This window comes from Zosterops lateralis (assembly GCF_965231275.1).
Source record: "Zosterops lateralis genome assembly, chromosome: Z".
NCBI classification, from domain to species: Eukaryota; Metazoa; Chordata; class Aves; order Passeriformes; family Zosteropidae; genus Zosterops; species Zosterops lateralis.
In genome coordinates this window covers 2,691,734-2,716,505 of record NC_139800.1, presented here as the reverse complement: position 1 = coordinate 2,716,505, position 24,772 = coordinate 2,691,734, and the positions used below count along the sequence as shown (strand labels likewise).

Genomic DNA, 24,772 nt, shown 5'->3' with positions numbered 1-24,772 from the left:
TCATTTAACTAAAACCCCAGCCTGCAGCACCAGAAGCTTCCTTTGCCTCTCTCAGGAGCAGCCATGACTTGCCTGTACTCACCCTTAAAATATTAAACCATTCTGACACTTGCAGAAACATGGGAGGATGGGAGAAAAAATACAGGGCGAAACAAGTGTGGTGGGTTCACTGTTCACCAGGCACCTTGTCCCTGACTTTGCTTTAGTGAATATTAACTGTTCCTTGCAAAGGAAGAGCTGGTGGCATGAAATCTGCTGGCAGAACCACATCCATGCTTGGATGCACACATGCCCATGGAAGTCTCTGCTTTTTGCAGCCATATCCATTGGCTGTCCTCCCTATCCCTTATGTTTATGTAGCTTATCTCTTCTGGTTTGGTTTCAGAAGCAGCTGATGTCTGATCAAAGATAATAGTAGTCATTACTGGTGCTTATGTTTCCACAGGAGTAAAAAATCCCTCCTGCTGGGGACATTGACTGCTCAAGGGCCAGTGAAAAATTGCTGCTGCCAGGCCACTCACAACCACCAACCAGTGCTGCTCAGCCCCTGAGCTGCATTTTTTATTTATCTATTTTAAAAATATGCACATTTTCTGAACCATGAAGTAACAACCACAGCACAGACAACTCATCAGCCTTGCACCTTCTGACTTTTTTTATTTTTTTTTGTCCCCTGCCTGGTTAGGTGAGCATCCATCCCTAAGCCCCACCTGACGAGGCATCACCCAGAATGTGGTGGGAGTTTTTTTGATGGAGGCATCAAATCGCTGGAAATGGAGCATTAATTGTGAGGTGTTAAAATCGTGGCATCTAGCTGTGCATCAGTATATCTCAAAACACTCCCAAGAAGGTGAAATAATTTTTATCCCTGATTTACATAATTGAAAACGAGGTACAGGGATACAATTTACGCAAGGTCATCCGGCAAGCCAGTGGCAGAGCAAAAATAGATCCATTTTGTGTATCTCTCCTTTAAGACCATGTTAGTTCACACCACAGCATTTCTCACTAGGGCAGACAGGGAATGCAAAAAAACCTCTCACAATCTTTGAGAAAGCAGAGGATTAACACTTGGGATAGTTTTAGAAAAAAGGTGCCTTACCCCCCCTCCCCTCTGTTGTCTCTGCAACTTGTTCAGTCCAGGATTTGACTCAGGTTGAAACCACCCATAAATTACCCTCAGACACACCCCACTCCTCCTCCAGCCCTCACATCTTACAGATAAACTACTCCTGTGCAAAAGCACTTAACAGCTCAGACTGGAGATGGAACAATTTCTCAGATTATATTCTTGTGATTGAAGGAAATTTCGTATTTTATTGAGGAATACTTGAAGCAGAAGCTTTTAACAAGGATGCAGGATAATTCGTCCCCAAGAGGAGCAAAGGAGGCCTGTAGAAAAGAGAAGCTTTTACAGAAATGATAATTCTAAGGCTACTTCTTTTTGGTCCTTTTGGGCTCCTTCTGAAAGGTTCTGCAATTCACGATATTGGAAAGGAATGAAAGCACAAGGTCAACACTCAAGCCTTTGCATTCTCTGAGGATCTGCTATTTTAATTGCTTACATCTTTTCTCTGCTTCACATCTCCTCTGGGCTATGATACCTTGGCAGTAGCTCTTGGTTAAGCTGTAACACCTGTAGCACACCTTTCACAGAATCATGGAATGGTTTGGGGTGGGTGGGAGATTAAAACTCATCCCATTCCACCCCTGCCATGGGCAGGGACACCTTCCACTATCTGAGGCTGCTCCAAGCCCTGTCCAACTTGACCTTGGACACTTCCATGGGTGAGGCAGCCACAGTTTCTCTGTGCCAGGGCCTCACAATGCTCACAGGAGTGAAATCCTTATCTTTGTGATAACACTGCTGGGTGAAAAAACCTGGTGTTGAAGAGAGAGGAAGGTGCAAGGCAAATGAGAGGAAGCTCTGTGGGTCAGTGCTGGGATCTCCCAAGGTGCTGAAGCCAGATTTGGACAATTTGAAGGACTAATCAGCCATGGCACAGCTGCTGGCATGCTGCAAGTCTGCAGATTGCCCCCTCCCTTGAGCCCAGTCTGAATTGTAGAGTTCAATGAGTCCAGAAAAATGTGCAGGAGTAGGAATTGTCTTCCCCTGTACTGAGCCACCAACAAAACAGGGACAGTGATGGACTCTCTTCTCCTTGGGCAGTTTTACACATCTATTTCTCTTCCTCTCACTTTTTATTTAAAGCAGAAACTCTTCAACAAATCTGCCCTGGGGATCAGCAGAGTTTATGAGGCAACAGTCAAGAGCTGAGAGGGAGGGTTTAGAAAAGCCCTTCTCAGGTCTGATGGCTGAGTAAATCCTTACAAAGGGCTAAAAAAGACAGTTCCTTAGGTTTTTTAAGAAATAATTTATGGTCTGCAAGTGCCCCAAAGGCTTGGAATCATGCCCATGAATTGCAGAAACAGACCTCTGGAATAGCTGTGTGCTGTGAGTTCAAGGCCTGGGCAATTTAACAACTGAGTCAAGACATTGCTCCTGGAAAAGGTAGTTCCTTCAGAGAAAGAAAAGGAAAACCCAGGGTGTATAAATTGTTTTGACCTGAGTCCAAATCAAAAATGGAATAAGATACTTTTTCTTTTTGTTAGAGACACCCAAAAGGAGTTACTGGGGCAGTTAGGCTGTTTAAAACTCTGCTGGACAATGCCAGAGCAGCTGGTGAATTCACAGAAAGATCTTGTTAAGGCAAAGAAGAAGTTTGGCTCCATAACCTTGGTATTTACTTTTGTCTTTGCTCCTACAACACAGAAAAGTCTGGTTTATCCGTAATTAGACTCTTCCTGGCTCCCCTTGGTTGATGGCAACTGAGATAATCAAGAATCTGAAATTAATTACTTTAGACAGACTGCTTATCACCTGGGTTCAAATCTACTCAGGCAGATGAGAGAGCTGCGTCCAGATTTCTCATACCTCCTTGTTTCATGGAGAAAAAGGCAACAACAATTTTTTAAAAGGAGGTTTTTCCTAGGTAAATAGTTCTGTTACTGAAATACTGAGAAACTTCCAGTCATTCTTCCAGAATGGTGATTTAGTCCTTATAGCAGACAGAAAAAAAAAAAAAAAAAAAAGGAGCCTATATTTAGACAGCCAACATTTCTACAGACCTACAGATATTGATCTTGCATGAATGTAGAAGTAAATGAACTGAGATATGAGAAAATACATAGTGACTATCTGAGATCAGGAGATGGGGAGTCTGGAGGTGATTAAATTTGCTCAGGGAGTCTAAATATATGAGGTCGAACATCAGTATCTCAAAATAAACAGGGGCAAGATAAAAAGACATGGAGCAAAATTAAAACTAAGTTTCATTCACGTCACTCTGCTGTTACCAGAATCTCACTGGTGAGCTCTAAACATCTAGAAAAATTCAGGAACAAGTTCCTTGAAACTGCAGTTGTGAAGTCTTTAAACTGCCTCTTTTCAAATGAGCAACAACTTCCTCCCTAATCATTTTTACTGAAGTTAGAGAAATTAGATGGGGGCTTCATTCCTTCTTTATGTCTCAGACAGAGATGTCACTCAGCAGTTTTTGTGGGGAAAATGGCATTTAAAAGCATTAAAGTGGGACCATAAAACTGTTGTGCTTTTCCAGAGGATGAAAACACCATGTTTGCAATTTAAAGACCTTCTGATAGTTCTGCCATGTCAATTACTGTCTCTCCAACTCTGAACACCCCACTGCAGTCAGATTTTGGTGAAAGGATAGACAAAAGTGAGATGACAACTGGGAGCAAAGCCATTGCAGGAGAGAAGGATGCTGAGCTGTGGTGCGTGACACAGAGAACACAATGGGAAAAGGCATTTAAATCTGTTTTACCCTGAAATACAGGCAGGCTGTTGACATCTTGATATTACAAGAAAAAAGAAGCCTTTCAGTGGTTAATATTTCCCCTGACTAAGCTTGATGGGACACCTGATGTGGTGCTGCCATTGGCCCCAAATATCAGCACAAGGACATGGAGCTGCTGCAGCCAGGCCAGAGGAGGCCACGGAGATGCTGCCAGGGCTGGAGCCCCTCTGCTCTGGAGCCAGCCTGGGACACCTGGGGCTCTTCACCTGCACAAGAGAAGGCTCCAGGCAGAGCTCACAGCCCCTGCCAGGGCCTCAAGGGGCTCCAGGAGAGCTGCACAGGCACTGGGGACAAGGCCTGCAGGGACAGGACACAGGCAGTGGCTTCCCAGGGCCAGAGGGCAGGGCCAGATGGGATGTGGGGCAGGAATTGGTGGCTGTGAGGGTGGGGAGGCCCTGGCACAGGGTGCCCAGAGCAGCTGTGGCTGCCCCTGGATCCCTGGCAGTGTCCAAAGCCAGGCTGGATGGATCTTGGAGCCACCTGGGATAGTGGAAGGTGTCCCTGCCCATGGCAGGGGGTGGAATGAGATTATCTTTAGGATCTCTTCCATCCCAAACCATTCCATGATTCTGCAATTCTGTGATTGAGACTGATAATTTAGAAGATAAGGAAAAGAACACCAAGCATGCTCCAGGTATTCAGGACTTGAGGAGCAACGGGGTGGGCCAATGTGAGCCCACTGCTTTTTTTAGAGAACCATTTAGTCAAAAAATAAAATCCAGAAGAAAGGTAAAGAAAGAATGATCAACATCTGAAGCCTCAGAATAGTGGTAAATACAAACACGTTTTTATTTAATACCCAAAGTCCCTCGTGCATCTGACAAAAAACACACTTGATCTCTGACCCTACTACTCATTTAAAAGAAATAGAGCCAGGAATTTCTAGCCAGTGCCACAGCCAATTTATATAAATTATTTATAGGGAGCAGGCATATATTCAAAGGATAGCTATATCCTGGGATCTCAGCAGTAATAAATACTCTATCCACCCAACAAACTGTCATGCTGAATTGTGTGAAGTTTTAGATAGGAGATGCCTTTCACATGACTAATGCAAGAACAATGTAGACAACATATGTTATGATTTAAACAACAGTTTTCTTTCTTTCTGTTGGGAAAAGCGAGTACATTTTTGCTGAGCAAAACCTGAGCATGGTGTTTATCCAAGGCTTAAATTAACCTTGCTGTCAGCCAGGTCTGGTAAGAACTAGTATTTATAAGTGGAAACCAGTGTTGTGAGGAAATAAACAAAGAGAATATGAGGTTGCCATGCGTATTTATATACACATTTCAGGTTCTAGACACCCAGCTTAGCATTTTAGCTGACTTGTGGTGGCTATCTGGGTACATGTTCTTAGCCCAGAGCAAATTTAAACTAATTGAGCCTATTTACTGCTTAGCCTAAGGCTAAACTGTTACCTCCCTTTGCCACCAACCAGCTGCACACAGCCAGCAATTACCAACTCGTGTCAGCAGCATCATCAGGGGCACTGCGAAGATGAACCATGATCACTTGCGCAAGAAGGAAAAGAAGGCAGCAAAACCCTCCTGGATTAACAGGATTTTCTCATCACAGAGCAGGCAACAGACTCGTGGGACTCACTGCCACAGGGTGTGTGGGTGCAAATGTCTCCTGGAGGGCCTGGGCAAGAAACTTGAATGAGAAAATTCACTGGAAATTATTTAATGGACAAAAACGATATCTAGCTCAGGAAATGCCCTGAGCTATTCATCATGCAAAATGCAGAGGATTGTGAAAGGATTACACACGCTGGCTCAGCCTGCCCTCTTCCTCAGGCATCCAGTGCTGCTGCTGTTGGAAAGAGCTGCTGGGCTCTACAGACCCTCCATCTGATCCAGGTCTCACCTTCCTGCATCCCAGTCTGTCCCTGTGTGCCTGAGCCCTAAGGACCAGCTTTGCTCTGGAGGATGAATTTCATCCTGTTAGCACAGCCAGTCACCAGGGAGCCACGATACCACTTGAGGAAAAAAGTTATTTTAGCTAACATTTTAGCTGGTAATAGGTTTGAAAGAAAATCTGCAACTCCATGCTGATTTCTTGGTGCTGTCAGAGGGATGTTCTGAACCACTCTTGGAACTGCCAACAAGCCTGTTTATTGAGCTAAAACTCTCATTCAATAGCCCTTTCCATATCTACATCTTAACTGCAGATCTAAGGAATTAGTGTTTTGGCAAAGTAATCAGGTGAAAGCAGCTCCCTTACTGCATTCAGCACCAGCTATATAACATGATATTACAGAGTTTAATCAACTAAATTGTGCTGTGTTATGGGAGTGATAAATATGAGCTCAGAGCTTGCAGTGTCTGGGAATAAACAATCATGTTAGGTAGATGTATCTCCCATATTTCACAGCAGACAGAGGCTACAATTAGATGAGTTTTTTTCTCTCTCTCCAAGACTTTCCAGCGGGAAAGTCTAATCCAGAGATAGCATCTTTTATTAACAGAGCACGACATGCAGCCTTCCCCATCTGCCACATCTTGGAGTAGTTGAGGGGGTGGTGGCCATGTCACGTCCACACTGGCATGAAACCCATCCTGGCCATGAACCAGCTGCCTCAGTACCACCAGGTAATGACTGGGTAGTCCCACTGACATTCCTCCCCAGACTGTGATAAATATTACTTTATTCAGTGACTCAGGTGAGCCTGTGGGAGCTCTGGGGCTTCACCTCTGGGCTGGCCACTAGTGAGTTAGCCATTGCTAGTGCAGCATCATCTCTTTTACATGAATTTAGGATGGGATGGGATGTCACCACAGCAGTGCTAGTGATGCACTTGTTACAAGACACCTCTTGGTGCCTGAATGACAACACAAATGACGATGACAGTCATACCGAGCTCTGCTCTGCTGCTCGTGACACCAGCCAGGGTGTCCAGCAGCAGGGAAATGTCAGAACCTCCCTTAGCAGCATGCTGTGTGCTCACTGGCTGATGCAGTGATCTTAATAAAGCCAGACACAGATTTTTATTCCTGTCTTCTAAGGCTCGCTGTGTCATGCCAGGCTGCATTTCACTGTGTCAGTGTCAGGCTGAGAACATTAAATTGCTCTGGGAGTGCCATGCTGGCCTGTTTGAGGTGTTGAAAGGTGTTTTGTGGATGGAGTCAGAGTGTTGGGACAGCAGGCTGGGTGGCTTTGCTCTGGGGGAGTTGAGTGTGGGATCCCTGGTTCTGCAGAGGTAGCTGCAAGCTCAGACTGAGGCTGAGGACCTGCTGCAGCAGCAGCCAGGGAGAGGGTCACCTGCATGAAGGCAGGGAAGCTGGGACACAGGATCTGTGTAAAATCGAGGTGATTTTCCCAGCCTGAAGCAGAGCTGGGGACACTGCCCTCAAGCCTGCCTTGTTTCTGTGTGTTTCCTCAAGTGGAAACATCCCGAACTCTCCCACCACCCCTGTCACTGCCCTGACCTTTGTTGTCATGCCAGATCCGCACTTTGCAGAGGTCTCCCAGGCTGAGCATTTCAGAGAAGCTGAATTCATCCATCTGGTTCCTCTCAAACTTGTTGGACTTGTTGGACTCCTTCAGAGGCAGGGTACCGCTGTCTCCATACTCCCCAAACAGGATCAAGGACACGTTGGCATCAGTGCCTGCTCCTGGAAGGAGAGAGCAGAGAAAAATCCCATGGGTTAGTTACCCTGACACCTTTTGCTGTCCCCCAATCCCCAGTTCCATGGGGAGGCAGCAAAGGCAGGCTGGAAGAGACTGCAGGGAGGCTCGTGTTTCTCTGGGCATCACCAAGACATTTCAGTGGATTCATGCAGGATCCTGCAGGGAGGACAACCAGCTCCCCCACTTCATCCCACAAATACAGCTGGATGCTTTGCCCTGGCACTTGAGGTGTGGTGACCATGGTGGTGGCAGATTGATGATGGTGATGCTCATAGGAAGCAGAAATTTCTGTTCCTGATGGAGGACTGTCCATGACAACTCTCTGCAGAGGATGTCATTGTATTAAGTCCCATTAATCCAGGTAGCTTGGGAAGTAAAGTGACTTACCCAACAGAATCCAGCAGAATCTACTAAGGAGTGTTAAAGAACATACTTTATAACTTTTCTAGCCACAAAGTGTTGTTCCACGGAAGCACAGTCAGTCCCATTTCAGCACTCAGTCATTCCCTCCTGCAGTCCCACAACCTTCTCCAAGCAATTATGGCACTCAGGGTCCTTCAGCTGGGGTCTGTCTCCTCCTGCTCTCCCCGTGTTTGATGGCACAGGGATTTCAGATCTACCTACAGATCATCAGCCAAGCCACTGCAGCACCCCATGGCTCATTTCTCTCAACACCCAACAGATTTCACCTTCTATATTGCTCTTTCCCAAAATATTGTCCCTGCAGCAATTGATGGGAAAAGTCCCAGTTTCTCATGCAACTTCTTACCAACTTCCACCTTCTCACTGTGTATCTTTAGGAAATTAAAAAATTTCCAAGATGATCTTTATTACCTGATATTGAGTGCTACTTGTCCTCTACCGTCCACATTTTTCCAAAAAAACCAGCCATGCTGTTTTCCTGACTTTTGGGGAGTTCAAGGCCAAACCACCACCTGCAGTGACCTTACAATTTAGCTGCAAGTGTTACATTTTCACCTGGCACTATGTACAGCCCAACCAAAACTATTGCATTTTAATTTTGATGCCATAATATAAAGGCATACTCATGGAGAGAAATAAGATCACACATGGGCAGACAGGCATTGCTGTGTCAGAACAAAGGCCCTTAAATTTTGGAAAAGGAAAACGAGACCATCAAGCTCAAATCTGCCTCACAAAGGAAGTCAGAATCTGCTGCCCTCGTTTGGACAGCCCAGCTTTGAAAGTCTCACCTCCTGCCAGGCCCTTTCTTACACAAGAGTGTCACAAATCCACTTTGAGCCACACAGACAGTATTCCCCACAGCTCCATTCAAACACAAGGCAGAGGCAAATTCAGGGGGACTGTAAACTTCTGGAGAAATGTTCCACTTCCACAGGACTATTACTGGAATACAGAAGTGAGGATGAAATCATGACTGTTCTTATGGAAGGGCTGGAAAATGAAATTGCTAGAAGAAAAAAAGAGGAGAAAAAGAGGAATATAAAGGAAAGGCAAAGCAACCTGCAGTGTCCATGTGAGAGCTGCCCAAGTTAAATTGGGGCTAATTTTCAACAGTTCCCTGAGAAGGGTTTAAGTAGGAAGAGAAAGCATCAGGGATCCAGGCAGTTCATCTGGCAGCACTTTTTATGACCCCAGAGCTTGCTGAAGTGAGGAACAAAGCAAACTGAAGTCCATTTCCTTGCAAGGAGCAAGCTCCTAATTAATGCCAGGTCTCAAAAAGCACAGAACCAACTGTTTCTTAGCAAAACTGTCCCTGCAGGAAGAAGCTTATGAAGGTCTCATGCTGTGACATTTCCCTCAGAAGCAATTAGCAGGAGATGAGAAAGTAAAAAACAGAAACGTTAAATCAATGTACATTTCATTTATTTGGGTCTCTGATATTTTTTGTTGTTGCTGTTGTTGTTGCCAGTTCCAGGAAACTGTCAGGTACATTTAGGAACTGTAAAAAAAACTTGACAAATGAAGAGATGAAGGTGCTGTGGTTGCACCAGCCTTAGCTGGCAATGAGTGCAATAGCTCATGGATTGATACTGGGATCTGCAAAACTGAGCTGAACTTCATCATCAATACCCTAAACAATGGCAGTGTTTCCTCAGCAGATTTCCAGCTAAGAGTAGATTTGTGTGAGCAACTGGCATGCTGAATGCCAGAATTCCAACCCAGAGGGACCTTGAGAAAATGGAAGACTGGGCAAGGAAAAAAACCCAATGGAATTCAGAAAGGAGAAATGCCAAGTCCCCTGTCTGAGTTGGAATAAACCTTGCACATGCTGGGAAGTTGAAGATGACTCTAAAAGGGGGAAATGATGCCTTGAGTTTTAGCTTTCATGTATTTCATATTCTGTGCTGCTCAGGGGTGCAGTTCTGAGCCTCACATTAAGTGCTGGTCAGCTCTTCACAGAGTAGGGAGACAAAACAAATCCTTTTCCTGCTGAAGACCAAGAACAAGGAGGACAACTTTCAGGCCCAAAAGCACAAACAAGGGTGGGCTGAGGGGAGGAACAAAAAGGATGGGACCTCACATCCTGAGGCTGTAATTGGAAAATTAAACCCCAATATCCAAATGGACCAAAACTTACAAAAGTGTGAGACCTCATGACCAGTCAGGCATTTTTCTGGCCATTCTCAGTCCACCTTGGGTGTAGCCCTGGTCAGGCCTTGTCCTGTCCAAGGTGTATCCTAAAGACCTTTCAATAAACACCTACTTTATTCTCTAGCTCTGTCCAGTCTCTGTTTCAGGTCAGCCTTCCCAAGGCATCAAAAGTTTAGAGCAGTACCATTCATATCCTGATCGGATCCAAGCCAGCAGAAAGTTTCCTGTGGAAACCAGCAGGAATTGTTTGGTGCAGAGTACCAGTTTGAATTCCTAGGCTGCATCAAGACACTGAGAAGAGCTCAGAGGGTGGCTACTAAGGTGGACAAGAGCTGGGACACAGCACTGTGAGGAGAAGCCCTGAGAGGAGCTGGGGCAGGTGCACAAGGGCCCCACGTGCGGGGACAGTGGCAATGATGGCAGGGCCATGCACTGTGCCACATCACACCCCAAAAAGCCTCAGCCATAAGCTGCTGGGGAGGTTCAGGCTGGGAAAGAAGGAATAAAACCAATTTCTTAGTGATATGGTGCAGGTCTGGGTGCAGATGCCTGGGGAAGTGGTGCCATCACCATTCCTGGAGTTGTCTGGGCACTCTTAGCTGGCTTGGCCTGATGCTGGGAACAGCCCTTGGAGCAGGAAAATTGGTGAAATAACCTCCAGAGGACCCTTTCAACAGAAATCTCTATGATTATGTGATTCTTACTGAGCAGATGCTTCATTTTTAAACAAACTCTGGGCTTGAGTCAGAGCCTTCTGAGGCCAAAGAATGTCCTTCTTTTGAAATAAGAAAGACCTATATAAGGCACTAGGAACTGACCCCAACTGTCCTAAATTATGTAATTTGTAGGTTGGAACTGAGTTGACAACATCCTAATTAATCTTATAACAGCAGAGATAAGAACCTTCTGCTTCATTAATGCTTGGAAAATGAGAAAGCAGTATTTATTCACTCTCCATCTTTACTGCATTAACATGTATATGATGCCTGCATAGAGGAAGTAAAAATTAACCAGCCAAAGGACATTTTCGTGCCTCAGAAAGAGCCATCAGGTGGCCTGGCTCTATTGCAACTATGCCTGTGGGTTTTGCCTTGAAGAAAACCAGATTGTGCTTTACATCTGAGATCAAGACCTTGATTTTAACCAAAGATTACCCATCTGACTTGGGAGGTTTATGCCCTAACAACCTCTTCTTATCTGTGTAATCTGAGAGCCATCTGAGGTACTGCTGGTGGTGGAAAAGAGGTGATTGGATCTTTGCAGGAACAGAGTTGTTCCCTGTTGCAAACTCTGTAGGTTATATTTTCGCAGGAGTAGAGTGACTTTGCAAAAGACAAACTGTGACTTTAAGGTTTCTTTGAGGAAAATGTAAAACAATGCTGTTGTTAAACGTGTGTGTGGTGGGGAGGAAATATCTTATGCTTCCTAATTTGCTGCAGAATCTTCTTTGTGGGAGTCACTTTCCCTAACTTTAGCTATCTAACCTGACTTAATCATGATGTTGCTGTCTGAATCTGATGAAGAAAAACTCAAGAGGCAGAGATCCTCAGGAGAATTATCCAGACCACTGATGGAGACTTCTCTCCCAGATGAATTGACCAGAGACAATTTAGACTAGGAGGAACTAAAACCAGAAATAAATTTTTTCAGAGAGTGGCAAATAGGTGAGATTATTTTAACTGCCGCCTTTTTTTTTTCCCCTTTTTTTTTTCCCAGCTGAAAAGTTGAAAGCCATTGCCAAGAAAAAACTTTATACCTAGAAATAAACACATTTGATTCCAGTCCTTGTGCAGTATTGCTCCTCGACAATGTCAGTGTGGCAGGAGATGATATAACACGTTTAAACATCACCAAGGATAAAATGTCTTTCTTCCTGAATTGGTCCAGCCAGGAGTAATTGTGGAATACATAATGATCAAAGAGGGGAGATGGTTCATGACTTGCACCTGCTTTAGATAAGCTGGATAAAGTTCAGCATTATGTCAGTGAGCTGTGTGATCTAATCACAAACAGATCCTCTGAAACCTCTCAGTAATCTGCTCTTTCCTACTGGTTGTCGCAGTTCATAATGAAATAAAATGTTTCTTCATTAATACCCGTCATCCTTCATTCAATGGGAAGGGCAGATCTGTCTGCTGCTGCTGTCATTTTCTATTCTCCTTCTCATTTCTATTTCCATCACCTCCGTGAGTTAGGGCTGGTTTTCACAAAAAAAAAAGGTCACAGAAAGATCTACCATTATATTAGATGGATGGTTAGATACTTAAACAAATCTTTTCTCTCTGTCTCTTTTGTTTTTTGGGGTTTTTTTTGTATTTCACTACTTGTTTTTCAGACAAGTAGCTGGCAGAGAAGATAGATAAGAAGTGGTGAAGTGGCAGGAAGATGCTCTGCCAGAGAAATTTTGATGTTCTTAGATCAAACCTTAGAAGCTGCATAAATTACTGCTGATAAAACCAGGAAAAAAAAAAAAAAAAAAAAAAAGGAAATAAAGAAAAGATATTTTGAGGTCAGGAGTTGGTTATGTGCACTGGTGTGACAGAATCTCACTTGAGGAACAACTTTTGAAACAAGGTGTCTTCAAGGCAATGTCTGGCTTGCCCCATCTAGGCACAATTCACCTTGTATGGGGCAGCAGATTTCATCCAGCAGCCTGACAAAATTTCCCCTGAAAAGAGGCAGTGATCCCAGGAAATGGCACTGAAACCACTTTTCTTGGCTCTTGAAGCTCTTTCTGCCTAGTCTGTTCCACCTCTTTTATCTGGTGTGCATTTAGGAATATTTGTTTTCACAGCCTGAGATAAATGGTCTCAAAACACTTTGAAAAGGTGGGTGAATTATTGCTGTCTGCTTTAGACAGCAGGCAGACAGTTCTGACTGAAAACCTGAAGCACACCAGCTCTGACCACCCTACATGGATGGACCTGACCAAAAAAAAGAAAAATGTGGCTGCTGACCTCTGCAGCGTGGTCTGGTAATAGTTTCTGTCAGGATGCCTTCAGAGGAATCACAGAGCAGTCAGACCTGGGCTTTGTGTCTAAATATGTTCTTCCCAGAGCTCAGATGAGAATGAGTCTCTTAGACACTGCCATGGTGAATATCCAGCCAAAACAGTTGTATTCCAGCTAAAATATGTTTTTTTTCAAATGTAATTTCAAATGAAGCAGAGGCTTTTTTTTTTTCCCATTGTTAAAAAACAAACTTCATATTAGAAAATTCATAAAATATCTGTCAAGGACCAACCTCCAATGTCGCTGGTTTTAACCTGAAGAGTGTACGTGGTGTCCTCCATCATCTGCTCCTCATTTATGACAGCTGGCATCTCACACACCAGGCTTCCGTTGGCATTTTTCAGCTTGGACAGCCAATCCCCATAGGTAAATGTGGCCACTTCTTGATTAGTAAGATTCTTCAGGGTGATCTGTGAAGAGCCAAAATGAGGTGAAAAAAATTTACTTACCATTTGAGTGAGGCCAAATGTTAAACTTATGAAATCTATGATCTGACAGGACATGGGGAGATCTTGGCCATAGCTCCAAAGCCCTTGCTGAACTCTCCTGGGATAAATGCAGCTCTCTCCTTTGGACAGTATTTGCTGTGGTGTTTTGTCCTGAGAAATGGTGACCACAGTATTATTATGCTTTTCCAACCATATTTCTCCAAAGGGAGAAATTTGCTCCTCTGACCCAAGTTGTGGATGAAGCTCATGTCTAAGAGAGTCAGACCTCTCCTGTGAGCCAGCATGGGATTCACTCCAAAGAAACAACAGAGTTATTAAAAACTTCACTACATCTCCTCAAAGCACTCAGCATCTTTCTTTTGCCTGCCTCCTGTGCGGGAACAAGCAGAAATCATTGTAGAGAGACACAAGCCCAAACAAGTTAAAACAAGGCACAAGATAAAATTAGGCCAGCAAAAACTTAATATTTCACACACTTCTCCCTCTGGGAAAAGGTGACAGAACAAACAGTATGCAACAGATATTAGTCACACTATCTAACGTGTCATGGAAGCAGCTCAGATGCTGTGGTGATAAGAACAGAATGGGAATGAATTCAGAGCAACTCAACAAGTTACTCCAACAAATGACTAATAAAATACCCACCTTTATGTCTCTTGTTGTGTGTGGGCTCAGTGGAGCATCAGTAAAATGGGAGGAAAGCATTACACCTGCCTAGAGCAAAAACCTAGCAGTAAGTTCTCAATAAACTGGGGGAGCTGGAGGGAAGGGATGAGACAGTGCTGTAAATTGCCATTTGTGTTACCATCCAACACAAACACAGACTGCACCTGTGTGCAGCAGTGCACCAGAACACACTGCCTCTGCAAAAGCCATGGAAATATGAGCCCAGATGTGTCAGAGAAGCATGGCATAGTATGAGGGAGGAATGAATCAGGAGTGGTGGGGAATGTTATATTAAAAAGGATGTCTGGAGCTCCACGTGCCATGCAAAGCCATGTCCAACTGAGCTGTGAAATTCTTCAAGGGCGTAGATTCCCCAGACACTCTGAGTCCTCATCCCAGGACTGCACCACTCTCATTGGGAAGATTTTAGTCTATGTATGTGATCAGGATTTTCCTCAGTGCAACTCATGTCCATTGCCTCATGACTTTTTGCTGTCCACCTCTGAGAAAAGTCTGGATCAATGGTTTCTGTAACCTCCTTTCAAGCAACAGAAGACTGTGATTGGATTCCCTCCCAGCCTTTTCTTGTTAAAAACTCTATTTTCCTCAGCTTTTCCTAGTGTGCCACATGCTTCCGGTAGCCCCTTGACTACCTCAGTGCCTTTCCACTGCATGCCCATTTATCAGCCTAAGAAAAAATAACCCAGGAAAATTTATCTTGAGACAAAATGTGCTCAAATTCTGTCTTCAAAATGTGTCCCAGCCCATGGCCTTCTGTTGACCTCAGCCAAGCCTTGCTGCAGTCTTGAGCAGTTCAAAACCTGCTCCAGGTTATAAAATATTGTATTAAAGAGGGCAGTAGATACACTGAAGATGAGCAGTAAGCCATGGTGTTTGTGCATTGAATGGTTCTGTGGGTAGAACACTCATCTGGGGTTTTCAGTCTGCCTGGTGATAAAGAGGTATCAGTAACACAGCACTTTAACCCCCCTGTCCCAGGGGGACAGGACATTTTTGGCTGTAGAAGATGTCCCACTTTTCTAAAAAGCTGCTTATTCATAGCCAGTGACACTATTACTTTGTGGTCGAAAAAACTGTTCTGTGAGTCAAGAGATATTGAATCAGACCCTTGCTTTGAACCAAGCAGGAATCAGGTCTCCCCCAACACAGCTGGTGGCCTTTCAGCTGGGGCACAAAAGTGTCCTCTCTCAAGGATGTGTGAACCATGCCTGCATCCTCTTAGGAGTCCAACCCAGAAAGTTTTCATTGCAAAATTGGACTGTGAGTGATAATGACTGAAAATGTATTTTTTCCTCCCCACCCCAGTGCATTAAAACTATTCTATGCTACTCTATCTAATCTATCTATCTAATTTATGGAAAAGGTTCAGCCAGCAGTACCTCTGCCCTGCTTGGGAATGACAGTGACACTGTTAGTAGCAAAATGTCCTGAGCAAAGCTTCCAGGGAATTGTCAGGGAAGCAGTGGGAATAGAAGCAGATCAGGAGTTGTCAGCTGGAGAGCACTCACAGACACAGAGGTCAGGCCTCTCACAAAGACCCAGCCCATGCTCAGAGTTCCAGATGCTGCCTGAGAAAGAAAGCCTGGCTACCAAAGCTGCTGCAGCAAAATGCCAGCTTTTTCCATCCTCAGCCCCTCACCCAGGATGTGTGATTGCATCTGTGTGCAGCTCACTGCAAGCTGAGGACAGAAACAGAGTCCTGCCCCTGGTATCTTGTTCTGGGGTGGTGCCAAGAAGGGGCAGAGAGGGGAAAGAAATTCATTTTGAGTGATTTTTGCCCAAGGGATGTCAGCCCAGAAACCCACCTGAATCTTGGGCTGATCCCCAGCGTGGGCAGCAGGACAGGAGGGGGATTGTGCCCCTGTGCCCCTGTGCTCAGGTCAGAGCCCACCTGCAGAGCTGCCCCAGCCCTGCCTCCAACAGCACAAGGACGTGGAGCTGCTGCAGCCAGGCCAGAGGAGGCCACGGAGATGCTGCCAGGGCTGGAGCCCCTCTGCTCTGGAGCCAGCCTGGGACACCTGGGGCTCTTCACCTGCACAAGAGAAGGCTCCAGGCAGAGCTCACAGCCCCTGCCAGGGCCTCAAGGGGCTCCAGGAGAGCTGCACAGGCACTGGGGACAAGGCATGGAAGGACAGGACACAGGGAAGGCAGGAAGATGGGATTTGGGGCAGGAATTGGTGGCTGTGAGGGTGGGGAGGCCCTGGCACAGGGTGCCCAGAGCAGCTGTGGCTGCCCCTGGATCCCTGGCAGTGTCCAAGGCCAGGCTGAACAGGGCTTGGAACACCCTGGTCTAGTGGAAGGTGTCCCTGCCCATGGCAGGGGGTGGAACAAGACAATCTTTAAATGTAATTTCCAACCCAAAATACGATTCTATGGTCACAGCAAGGGACACAGAGGCAGCAGCAGTGTCAGGCTGACCTCTGGGTCACAGTGTGGGCACATTGCCTCTCACTTACCCAGCATGAACCCCCTAAATTGTGGTCATCCAGCCCAAGCACATCATGAGGTCCATGGTGTGGCCTGGGTATCCCCAGGGAAGTCCCACATCCCACCTGAACTGGAGGTAGACAAGGATCTTCCCGAGGCATCACCCCCTCTCTCAGGTCTGCTTGTCTCATGACCACAGAAGGGGCCTGAATAGTTTGTTGGAGGGGATGAAAGCTGAATGTAGCCTTTTTCAGTGACTGAAATAGCAGAAAATCAATCCCATCCTGCAAGGAGATGTTTGTGGGTGTTACACACACAGAGGATGATGCAGGATTTTGGTTTCAATTATGAGGGTCAAGAAAGCCATTTCAGTGAGCTGAGACTATATTTAATTTCTGCCTGCTCCTCTCAGTAAAACTAGCTACTGCTTGGCAATGAGGCCACTACTTTGCATTGCACCCCAGCTATTTTTTAGGATACCTAGAATTTACTGTGGGCATCCAGTGGGTTTTTCAGCTCAAACTTTCTTGATAATTATGCAAGGAGCTTAACTGGGCTCTAGAACACCAATAAGCCATGAAAAGAAAGTGGCAGAAGTGTGTATGAATAACACATCCATAATTTGCTTTGTAGCTGAGCAAATACAGTAGTTGACAGGAACATTAAACCAACAATTTGAAATTAATTGCACACTGTCTCCTGCAATGGAAAGGTTTGACATGTCCGATTATTTGATTTGCCCCTACCCAGCCTTTTTCCAGATGTCATGTAAAACATGCTCCACAGGGTCTCCCACTCTGCTGACACCAAAATACACAGCTCCTGGCATTCACCTTTAAAGGCTCAAACACAGGATTTTATGCTTCTGTTGCATGTCACTATTCCTCACTTAAACCCAGGAACTTCTGACTGTAAAACAAAGACTTCACTCTTTTGCAAAGAATAAAAGTCAGCTTCAGCTATATAATTCTCAATTCTCAATAATAATTCTCAAATTCTCTTAATCTCCTTTATACAAAGGAGAAAGGACTGAATAAAGACCGAGTCCCACATGCAGGATTATTCGTGACGTTTGAATGCAATGCAATTAGTGCTTCATTAAGGCAGCTTCTTATCTGTCTGGCTTTGACAGCACAAAGTAACATTAAAATTCTGAGGGAAGCAACTCTGCAGAATTCAACAGTCTCATAATTCCTGCTATTTCACTGAGCTTTCATCTCTTCTTGTTACTAGCTTTTCAACTTCATAGCTAAGACACTGGGCAGCAGGTGAAATCATCACAGGGACTGAGAAAGCAGCTATCCCAGGAAGAGGTTTCCAAAGCATGCATTTAGATAACTTTCCTAATTAGAGTAAAAAAAAAAATTATGCTGAGGAGGCCCTGGCACAGGATGCCCAGGGAGGCTGTGGCTGCCCCTGGATCCCTGGAAGTGTCTGAGGCCAGGTTGGATATGAGGCTTGGAGCAACCTGCAACAGGGGAAAGTGTCCCTGCCCATGGCAGAGGATTGGAATGGGATGAACTTTAAGGTCGTCTCCAACCAAACCATTCTGGGATTCTATGATTTTGTTCCTTGTTTTTTCAGAAACACAGAGCAGTGTCATGGTAGCTTGATGTGGAAGAACATGAGATTCAGCATTAGATCAGTGCAAAAGATCCCCATTCTCTGTCCCTCCCAGCAGCGGTGTGATCAGAAGGCATTGCTCAGCTTTGGAGAACATTCATGATGCCTTTTGGGGCATAGTAATGATCAATAATGTTCATTTTGTCACAAAACATTACTTATCAAATTTTGTTCCCTCTAGAGGTTTAGGTACTACCATTATTGCTACTCCGTGGTGCAGTTTGAATTTTCAGCACCAAGTTCATTACTTCGCTGAGATTCTGAATGAAATTTTAGTGTATTTTATGTAGACAGAAAAAAAAATATGACTACTTGCTTGCTTGTAAATTGAATCTTTTGGCTGTGTACAGAATCATTGATAATTCATGCATTTTAATTGGTATTTATGCATTTCTATATCTGGTGAACTAAAAGCAGTATAAATTATGGCTAGCAACAGTTTACCAAAAGACCAAAGAGAATTAAAAAGATCATTTATTGTTAGTTTAATAGAACAAGAAAACTGAGAATATCATGTAGATAAATGGAGCAACAAATGGTTAATTACGGGGTTGATGGCTTAATCTAGCTTCTCATTTCACTGTGCTAGTTAGCACTAACTGTGAACCATCTGTCTGAGAGTTTAGCACTACCCCCACAAGTATTTCATTATGCAGTCTTAATATGCACTTTTGACAGAAATGGAAATGGGCTCCGATCAGTTTTCATGTCACACCAGGCTACGTAAGTTTTTAAGGCTGGAATACAAATCAGAGAACAAAAATCCTTCCTCCCCTCTTCCAGAATGCTTCTGTAAGCCACCCTCTGCCTGGGAATGCAAATGCTGTGTTTACCTTTGCAGGGAAGGTGGGAAGGAAAACCAATAAATACAGTACTCTACGTAACACTGGAGTTAAAAAATCCTCTGTGATCTGTTTATCTAAGAAAAAAATAGAAACCATAGGCATAATTTCCATAGGCTTCTAAAGCTATAGAATTATAAAAGAATTGTTTGGGTTGGAAGAAACCTTAAGGACCTTCCATTTCAACTCCCTGACATAGGCAGGGACACCTCTCACTATCCCAGATTGCTCCAAGACCCAAAGTCCAACTTGGCCTTGGACACTTCCAGAGATCCAGGGGCAGCCCCAGTTTCTTTGGGGTACCTGTGCCAGGGCCTCGCCACCCTCTCAACCAAGAGTTTCTTTCTAATGCTTAATCTAAATCTCTTCTTTTTCAGTGTAAAACCATTGCCCCTCATTTTGTCACTATCTGCTCATGTAAAAAGTTGCACTTCCTCACTTTTACAAGCCCCCTCTTAAGTCTGTTCTCAAGACCTGCTCTTGTTGCATGGTCCACCTGTGACTTCTGTAGGGCTGGAAGGGGGTTATAAGCCTGCTGGATAGATCTAAATGAGCCCACTTCCCTGGGGAATCTTTGCTTTTGGTAAAACAGTCCAGCAGGATGAGGGTTTGGAATGCCTGGACAAACAAGGCAACAGGAAGGTGGGAAGACACAGCTAAAGATGCAGCCATCCCTTGCCTTTATGCTGCTGCTGATTCATGGCTGCAGGACCTGGAATGCCTCTGGATGAATGAGCTTTATTTGATTTCATTTTATATGAATATGATTTATAAAACTCAGGGGAAAGCATGTGAGAAATTACAAAGGGGATTTGACCAAGACATCTGAATCAAATCAGACAACGAGATCGAGTTATTCCTCAGGCACAGAGAGAAAAACTGTGCATCTGTGGCATCAGTTCTAAAGATATGTGCTGGAGGTCTAATCCTTTGAGGAGTTGCAGAAGCATCATCATAAAATCATAGAATGTTAAGGGTTGGAAGGGACTTTAAAACTCATCCAGTCCCACCCACTGCCATGGGCAGCGATGCCTTCCACTATCCCAGGTTGCTCCAAGCCTCATCCAACCTGGCCTTGGACAATTCTGGCAGCCACAGTGTCCCTGGGCAACCTTTGCCAGTATTCTGCCACCCTCACAGTAAATAATTTATTCCTGATATCCAGCCTGAATTACCCCTCTTTCAGTTCCTCTCCTTTCCCAGCTGCTGAGAAAAAAATTTAGAAGAGGAAATGTTGAAGCAAAAATGGTACTGCAGCACAGAAATTCTTCTGACAGTGAAGAGGAGTCCATCATTTCACTGAAAACTGGTGGCTATGTAGGATCAGTGTTTAGAAACACATTATCTATGTGAAAAAGACTGCTGTAAATTAGTCAAAAAGGGTGAAGAATCCAATTTAAAAAACATGCAGTGTTCTCCCTCTGACCATGGTTAAACTACTAGGTCCTAAATTGTTCTCATAAAAGGGTCAAGACACAGAAATCCAGGATTTCTGCATCTTGCAGGATGTCAACTCCAGGAAAAGCATGGTAAAGGAAAATGGCAGGAAAAAGGAAAATTCCCTCTGACCATGGTTAAACTACTAGGTCCTAAACTGTTCTCATAAAAAGATCAAGATACAGAAATCCATCAGGATGTCAACTTCAGGAAAAGCATGGTAAAGGAAAATGGCAGAGATGTGTTTCTCCATTAATGACTTCTGATGGTCTGCAATCAGCACATCATTCCCCCTCTGTCTTAGAAATATAACTACAGGGACTCACGAAAAGCAAACTGCTTTTGACTGCCCAGACAGAGGTGATCCTTACAAGGAGCTGGTGGTTTGGCAGCAAAGATAAAGGCAAGCACTGTACTATAGTGCAAGGTAGGACATCAGGGAAAAGTACCATCAATTTGCATGCTCCATTCAAAATGCAAGATAAAAATGACACCTTACTTGTATGGACAAGAAAAGAAATAAATATGTGTGCTAGAAGAGAAGGAAAGAGGAGAAATAGAATGACCTAGCTGAATGGATGGATTATTTGGAAATGTCCCACCCATTCCAATGTGTCTCTGTCTGGCAGAAAAACATCCACCCTCCCCTCCAGGGATTCAGATTCCCATATGGCAGAGATCTGCAGGGGCTGAGGGTACAACCCAGGGAACCAGAAAATATTCCAGGTGCCCTGGTGGCAAACCAAGGCTTGTCCAGAGGAGAGTGAGATCTAACACAGAATTCGTGGTGAAACCACAGCACCATTTAGGTTGGAAAAGATGCCCAATATGATCATGTCCATCCATTAACCCAAAACCACAGTGACCATGGCTAAACCACAGCCCACAAATGTGCCACACCCACAAGCCTTTTGAATGCTTCCAGACATGGCGATTCCACCACAAAAATAAAAAAAAAGCTCTTAAAACACAGCTTTTCCCTCTGCTCTCTTCTTGCTTGGCTCAATTCCTGCAGGGAAAAAACATGAGAAACCAAACAGAAAAAAAAAAGTAGAAAATTAATAAAAACTCAGTCCCTCTGTGCCTTTCTCCTCTTTTCCAGGGGCTGGGAGGCTCCAGGACACTCAGGCTGTGGCAGACCCGTGATGCCAAGAGCTTTACCCTTTCCATGAACCAGTGCGGGCGCGTCCCCTTCCCGTCTGTCCGGATCCTCATCTTCCTCAGGGGTGCAATATCAGCAATCTCCATGATGAAACTGTCCTCCTGGCCCCGCTCAAACCTGCAGGGATTGGAAGGAAGACCAAGGAGGTGTTTTTTTTTTCCTGCTCCTTTACAGCCTCTCTGCGTCTCCATCCTGTGCCGCAGCCCTGGCCATGCCAACAGCCTCAAATCTAAAGTTTATGAGTGTTCTTTATTGGACTTGAGCTTTCCTGCGCTGCAGCAGCCAGCTACTGTGCTGTTGGCAAGACACCTCAGTGCAGATCTGACAGGGATTCCTCCTTCCCTGGGAAACACAGCCCACCTGGAGCTGCTCCAGGCGGCCTGTAGCATACACTGCCGTTCTGTTTGTAACCAGAACAATAGGGACTCACATTCAGGCTTCTGCACATCGCCTCCCTCCTGGCATTCTACCCACTTGCCTGTCCTTGGCTTGTTCCAGATAGAAGGCAAAATAATTTTTTGCCACATCTCCTTCTCCTGAGGTGCAGCACAAAACTTTGTGTCTGCTGTGGAGAGAGGCAGCTGCTGCAGCTCAGCTGAACGCAGCCCTGGGATTGAAGCCCAACACCCAAGTTTAGCAAGCACAGGCAAATTGTGTTAGAATGGAGACAAAACCAGCCTGATGAAATTGGGGGATTTGGATTTGCAGACTGTCTCTGCCTCTGGTAAGAGCTGGGGTGGTTTTGTGTAAGCTTGCGTGAAAGACCTTCCCCGGTGCGTGGCTGCTTTGTGCAGGCACAGGGATGTGCAGGAGCTGCTCATCCATAGCAATCAGCAGAAAGCAGGAGAAGGGAAAAAAAGCAGCCAACATGTGCTTCCCAAAGAAGATTACATTGGCTGGGACTGCACCTTCCCTCCCTCCTGGCATCACTGGTGCTGGGAGGAAAGCCTTGCTTCAGTGGAACTGCTGCCTCAGGCTCAGTATTCTGTTCTAAACAAGTGGATCTTCCAGTTTGCTCCCTCAAATACCTGGAGAACTGATGTGGTCTTGGAGTTGGAAATCTAGTCCTTGCTAAGGAGAACGACAGCTAAATCCAGGGGTGTCTACCAAGCATATGGTGACCACTCTGCTGTTGAGGTTTCTCCTTCATGCAAAGTTTTCCTTGCAGGGGAATTACCTGAATGTGCTGAGAGGTTTGGGAAGAGCCCTGCAAGATGTGGGCACTGCCATAACAGAAACAATCCATAATGATGATATCTCATTCCTGGCAGTGCACAGAGCCTCCATAGCAGTGCCAGAATGTGTGGAGAAAAAAAAAATAATTTTCTTCACCAACCTCTGTTCAGATTACCCCCTGCAGGATGAATGTGATTATACTCACACCATTATCTGAGCATGCATAGCTGCAGATGTTAGTAATAAGGATTGGCTCAAGCCTCTCAGTTTTCATCCAGGCATTGCTTCCTCTGCACTCCCAGAGGCATTTAGACAGGGCATTTTGGTCCCAGTCCATTTCTAGTTATTAAGGGTTATGTTTGCTCTTTGAAAAACCCCTTTTTCTTCTTATTTGTCTTTCTGTGGTACCAGATACTGAGGCAGCCTCTCTCACTCTGAGAAATAGAATGTACTTTTGTCCCTGGACTGGATTGATTTCCACATCTATTTAACAAAAAGGTGCGACCCTTCCAGTCTGAATTTTCTTGTGATCCTATGATCAGTTTTTATTACAATCACTATTACCTACAAAGCTTCCTAGAACTCTCTCACTCTGAGGCTTTCCAGGCTGAGCAACTCTAAGCTAAAATGTCTGCTAGCAAAATAAAACATTCTTTATCTTCAGCAAATACCTTGTTTGAAGTTTGTGACACTGATACTCATCTGCTGCTTCCAAGAGGGAAGTCCTAGAGGGAAGTGATTGCCAAAGTGACAAACTGGGTGACCCAGAAGCTCTTTGCTATCCCTAATTTATATGAAGATGAACATAAACCTGAAAAAAAAACTGAGAAGGGAAGGAATAGCCAGACAAGCCGACTGCTGCTATTCCCTTTTCAGGACACTGAACCATTTATCTAAAGGATTTCATTAAGCTTTCCTACCCATGCCTGCCCTTATAAATATTTCCATTGCCCAGGGGTCTTGGCAATAAGTGTAATGTAGCGAAAATTGCCTTAAATCTGTGGCAGGTTAGACAGACATTTCTTCGTAATGCACTAAGCTGCTGTGAGTGAATTGGCACTGGATGGCCCCAATAAAGATGAAGTGCTTTTTACCATTTGGTTGCAGCAGCTCTCACCCATCCCTGCTCTGCTGGTTGCAAGGGCTGGAGAGATTTCCACGGGGAAAAGAGCCAGGAAAGCCTGTGCTTTTAACAGCTGGATGAAGGCTGGTGGCAGTGGCGTGGAAGCAGACAGGATGTGAATTTGGGGACATGAATGTCCTCTGCAGAGGGTGCTAATGAGATGACAAGAGCTCTGTACAGCTGGAGGTGTGACACGGAGCACCTCCAGCTAGCAGAGATGTGCCAGCAGAATAGCACAGCATCCTGGGGATATTAACATAATAAGAGTTGTGCCTTGCACTTCCTCTTCGTTACACAGCCCCAGTGATTTTTCAACACCTTTCACAGGTCCTCTACTGCCAGATGATATCCCAAGCAACTAATAACTCAGAGACTTTTCTGTTCTCCTGTATTGCATTTTTTTGTATCAGAGATTGTCCATCCCACCCATGTAGACAAATGGGATGTGTTTTTAGAGGACGCAAAGCTTAGGGGTATGGCTTGCTCCAGTTGCAGAAAAATTTCAACCCTGCTCCTGAGAGGCTGGAGATGACTTGATCCCCTTTAGAGTTTTTTGGTTGACACGCCCTGATGTGAAATATGCTTCCTTTCTGAATCCAAACATCAGTGGTCCATTTTCCCTCCTACTAGGACTGAGTGCTGGGATTAAATGAGTGGAAGACAGGCCAGTTTGGGCTTGCCTAGGGTCTTGCAAGAGGATGCCACTGATGGTCACAGTCACTGGTAACCCAGGGGCACTGCCCCATGTG

At 44.9% G+C, this 24,772-nt stretch overlaps 1 protein-coding gene across 1 annotated transcript in view; it reads right to left on the bottom strand.

Annotated features, from left to right (window-relative positions):
* The window catches only part of LOXHD1 (lipoxygenase homology PLAT domains 1), a gene marked incomplete at both ends in the record, with an annotated part of 189,042 nt that overhangs the window by 11,370 nt on the left and 152,900 nt on the right, over nucleotides 1-24,772 (bottom strand). Inside the window, 3 exons of the mRNA XM_083883544.1 lie at nucleotides 7,308-7,493; nucleotides 13,330-13,507; nucleotides 21,724-21,841. Coding sequence (XP_083739670.1) covers nucleotides 7,308-7,493; nucleotides 13,330-13,507; nucleotides 21,724-21,841 — 482 coding nt within the window. The remainder of the gene's footprint in view (nucleotides 1-7,307; nucleotides 7,494-13,329; nucleotides 13,508-21,723; nucleotides 21,842-24,772) is intronic.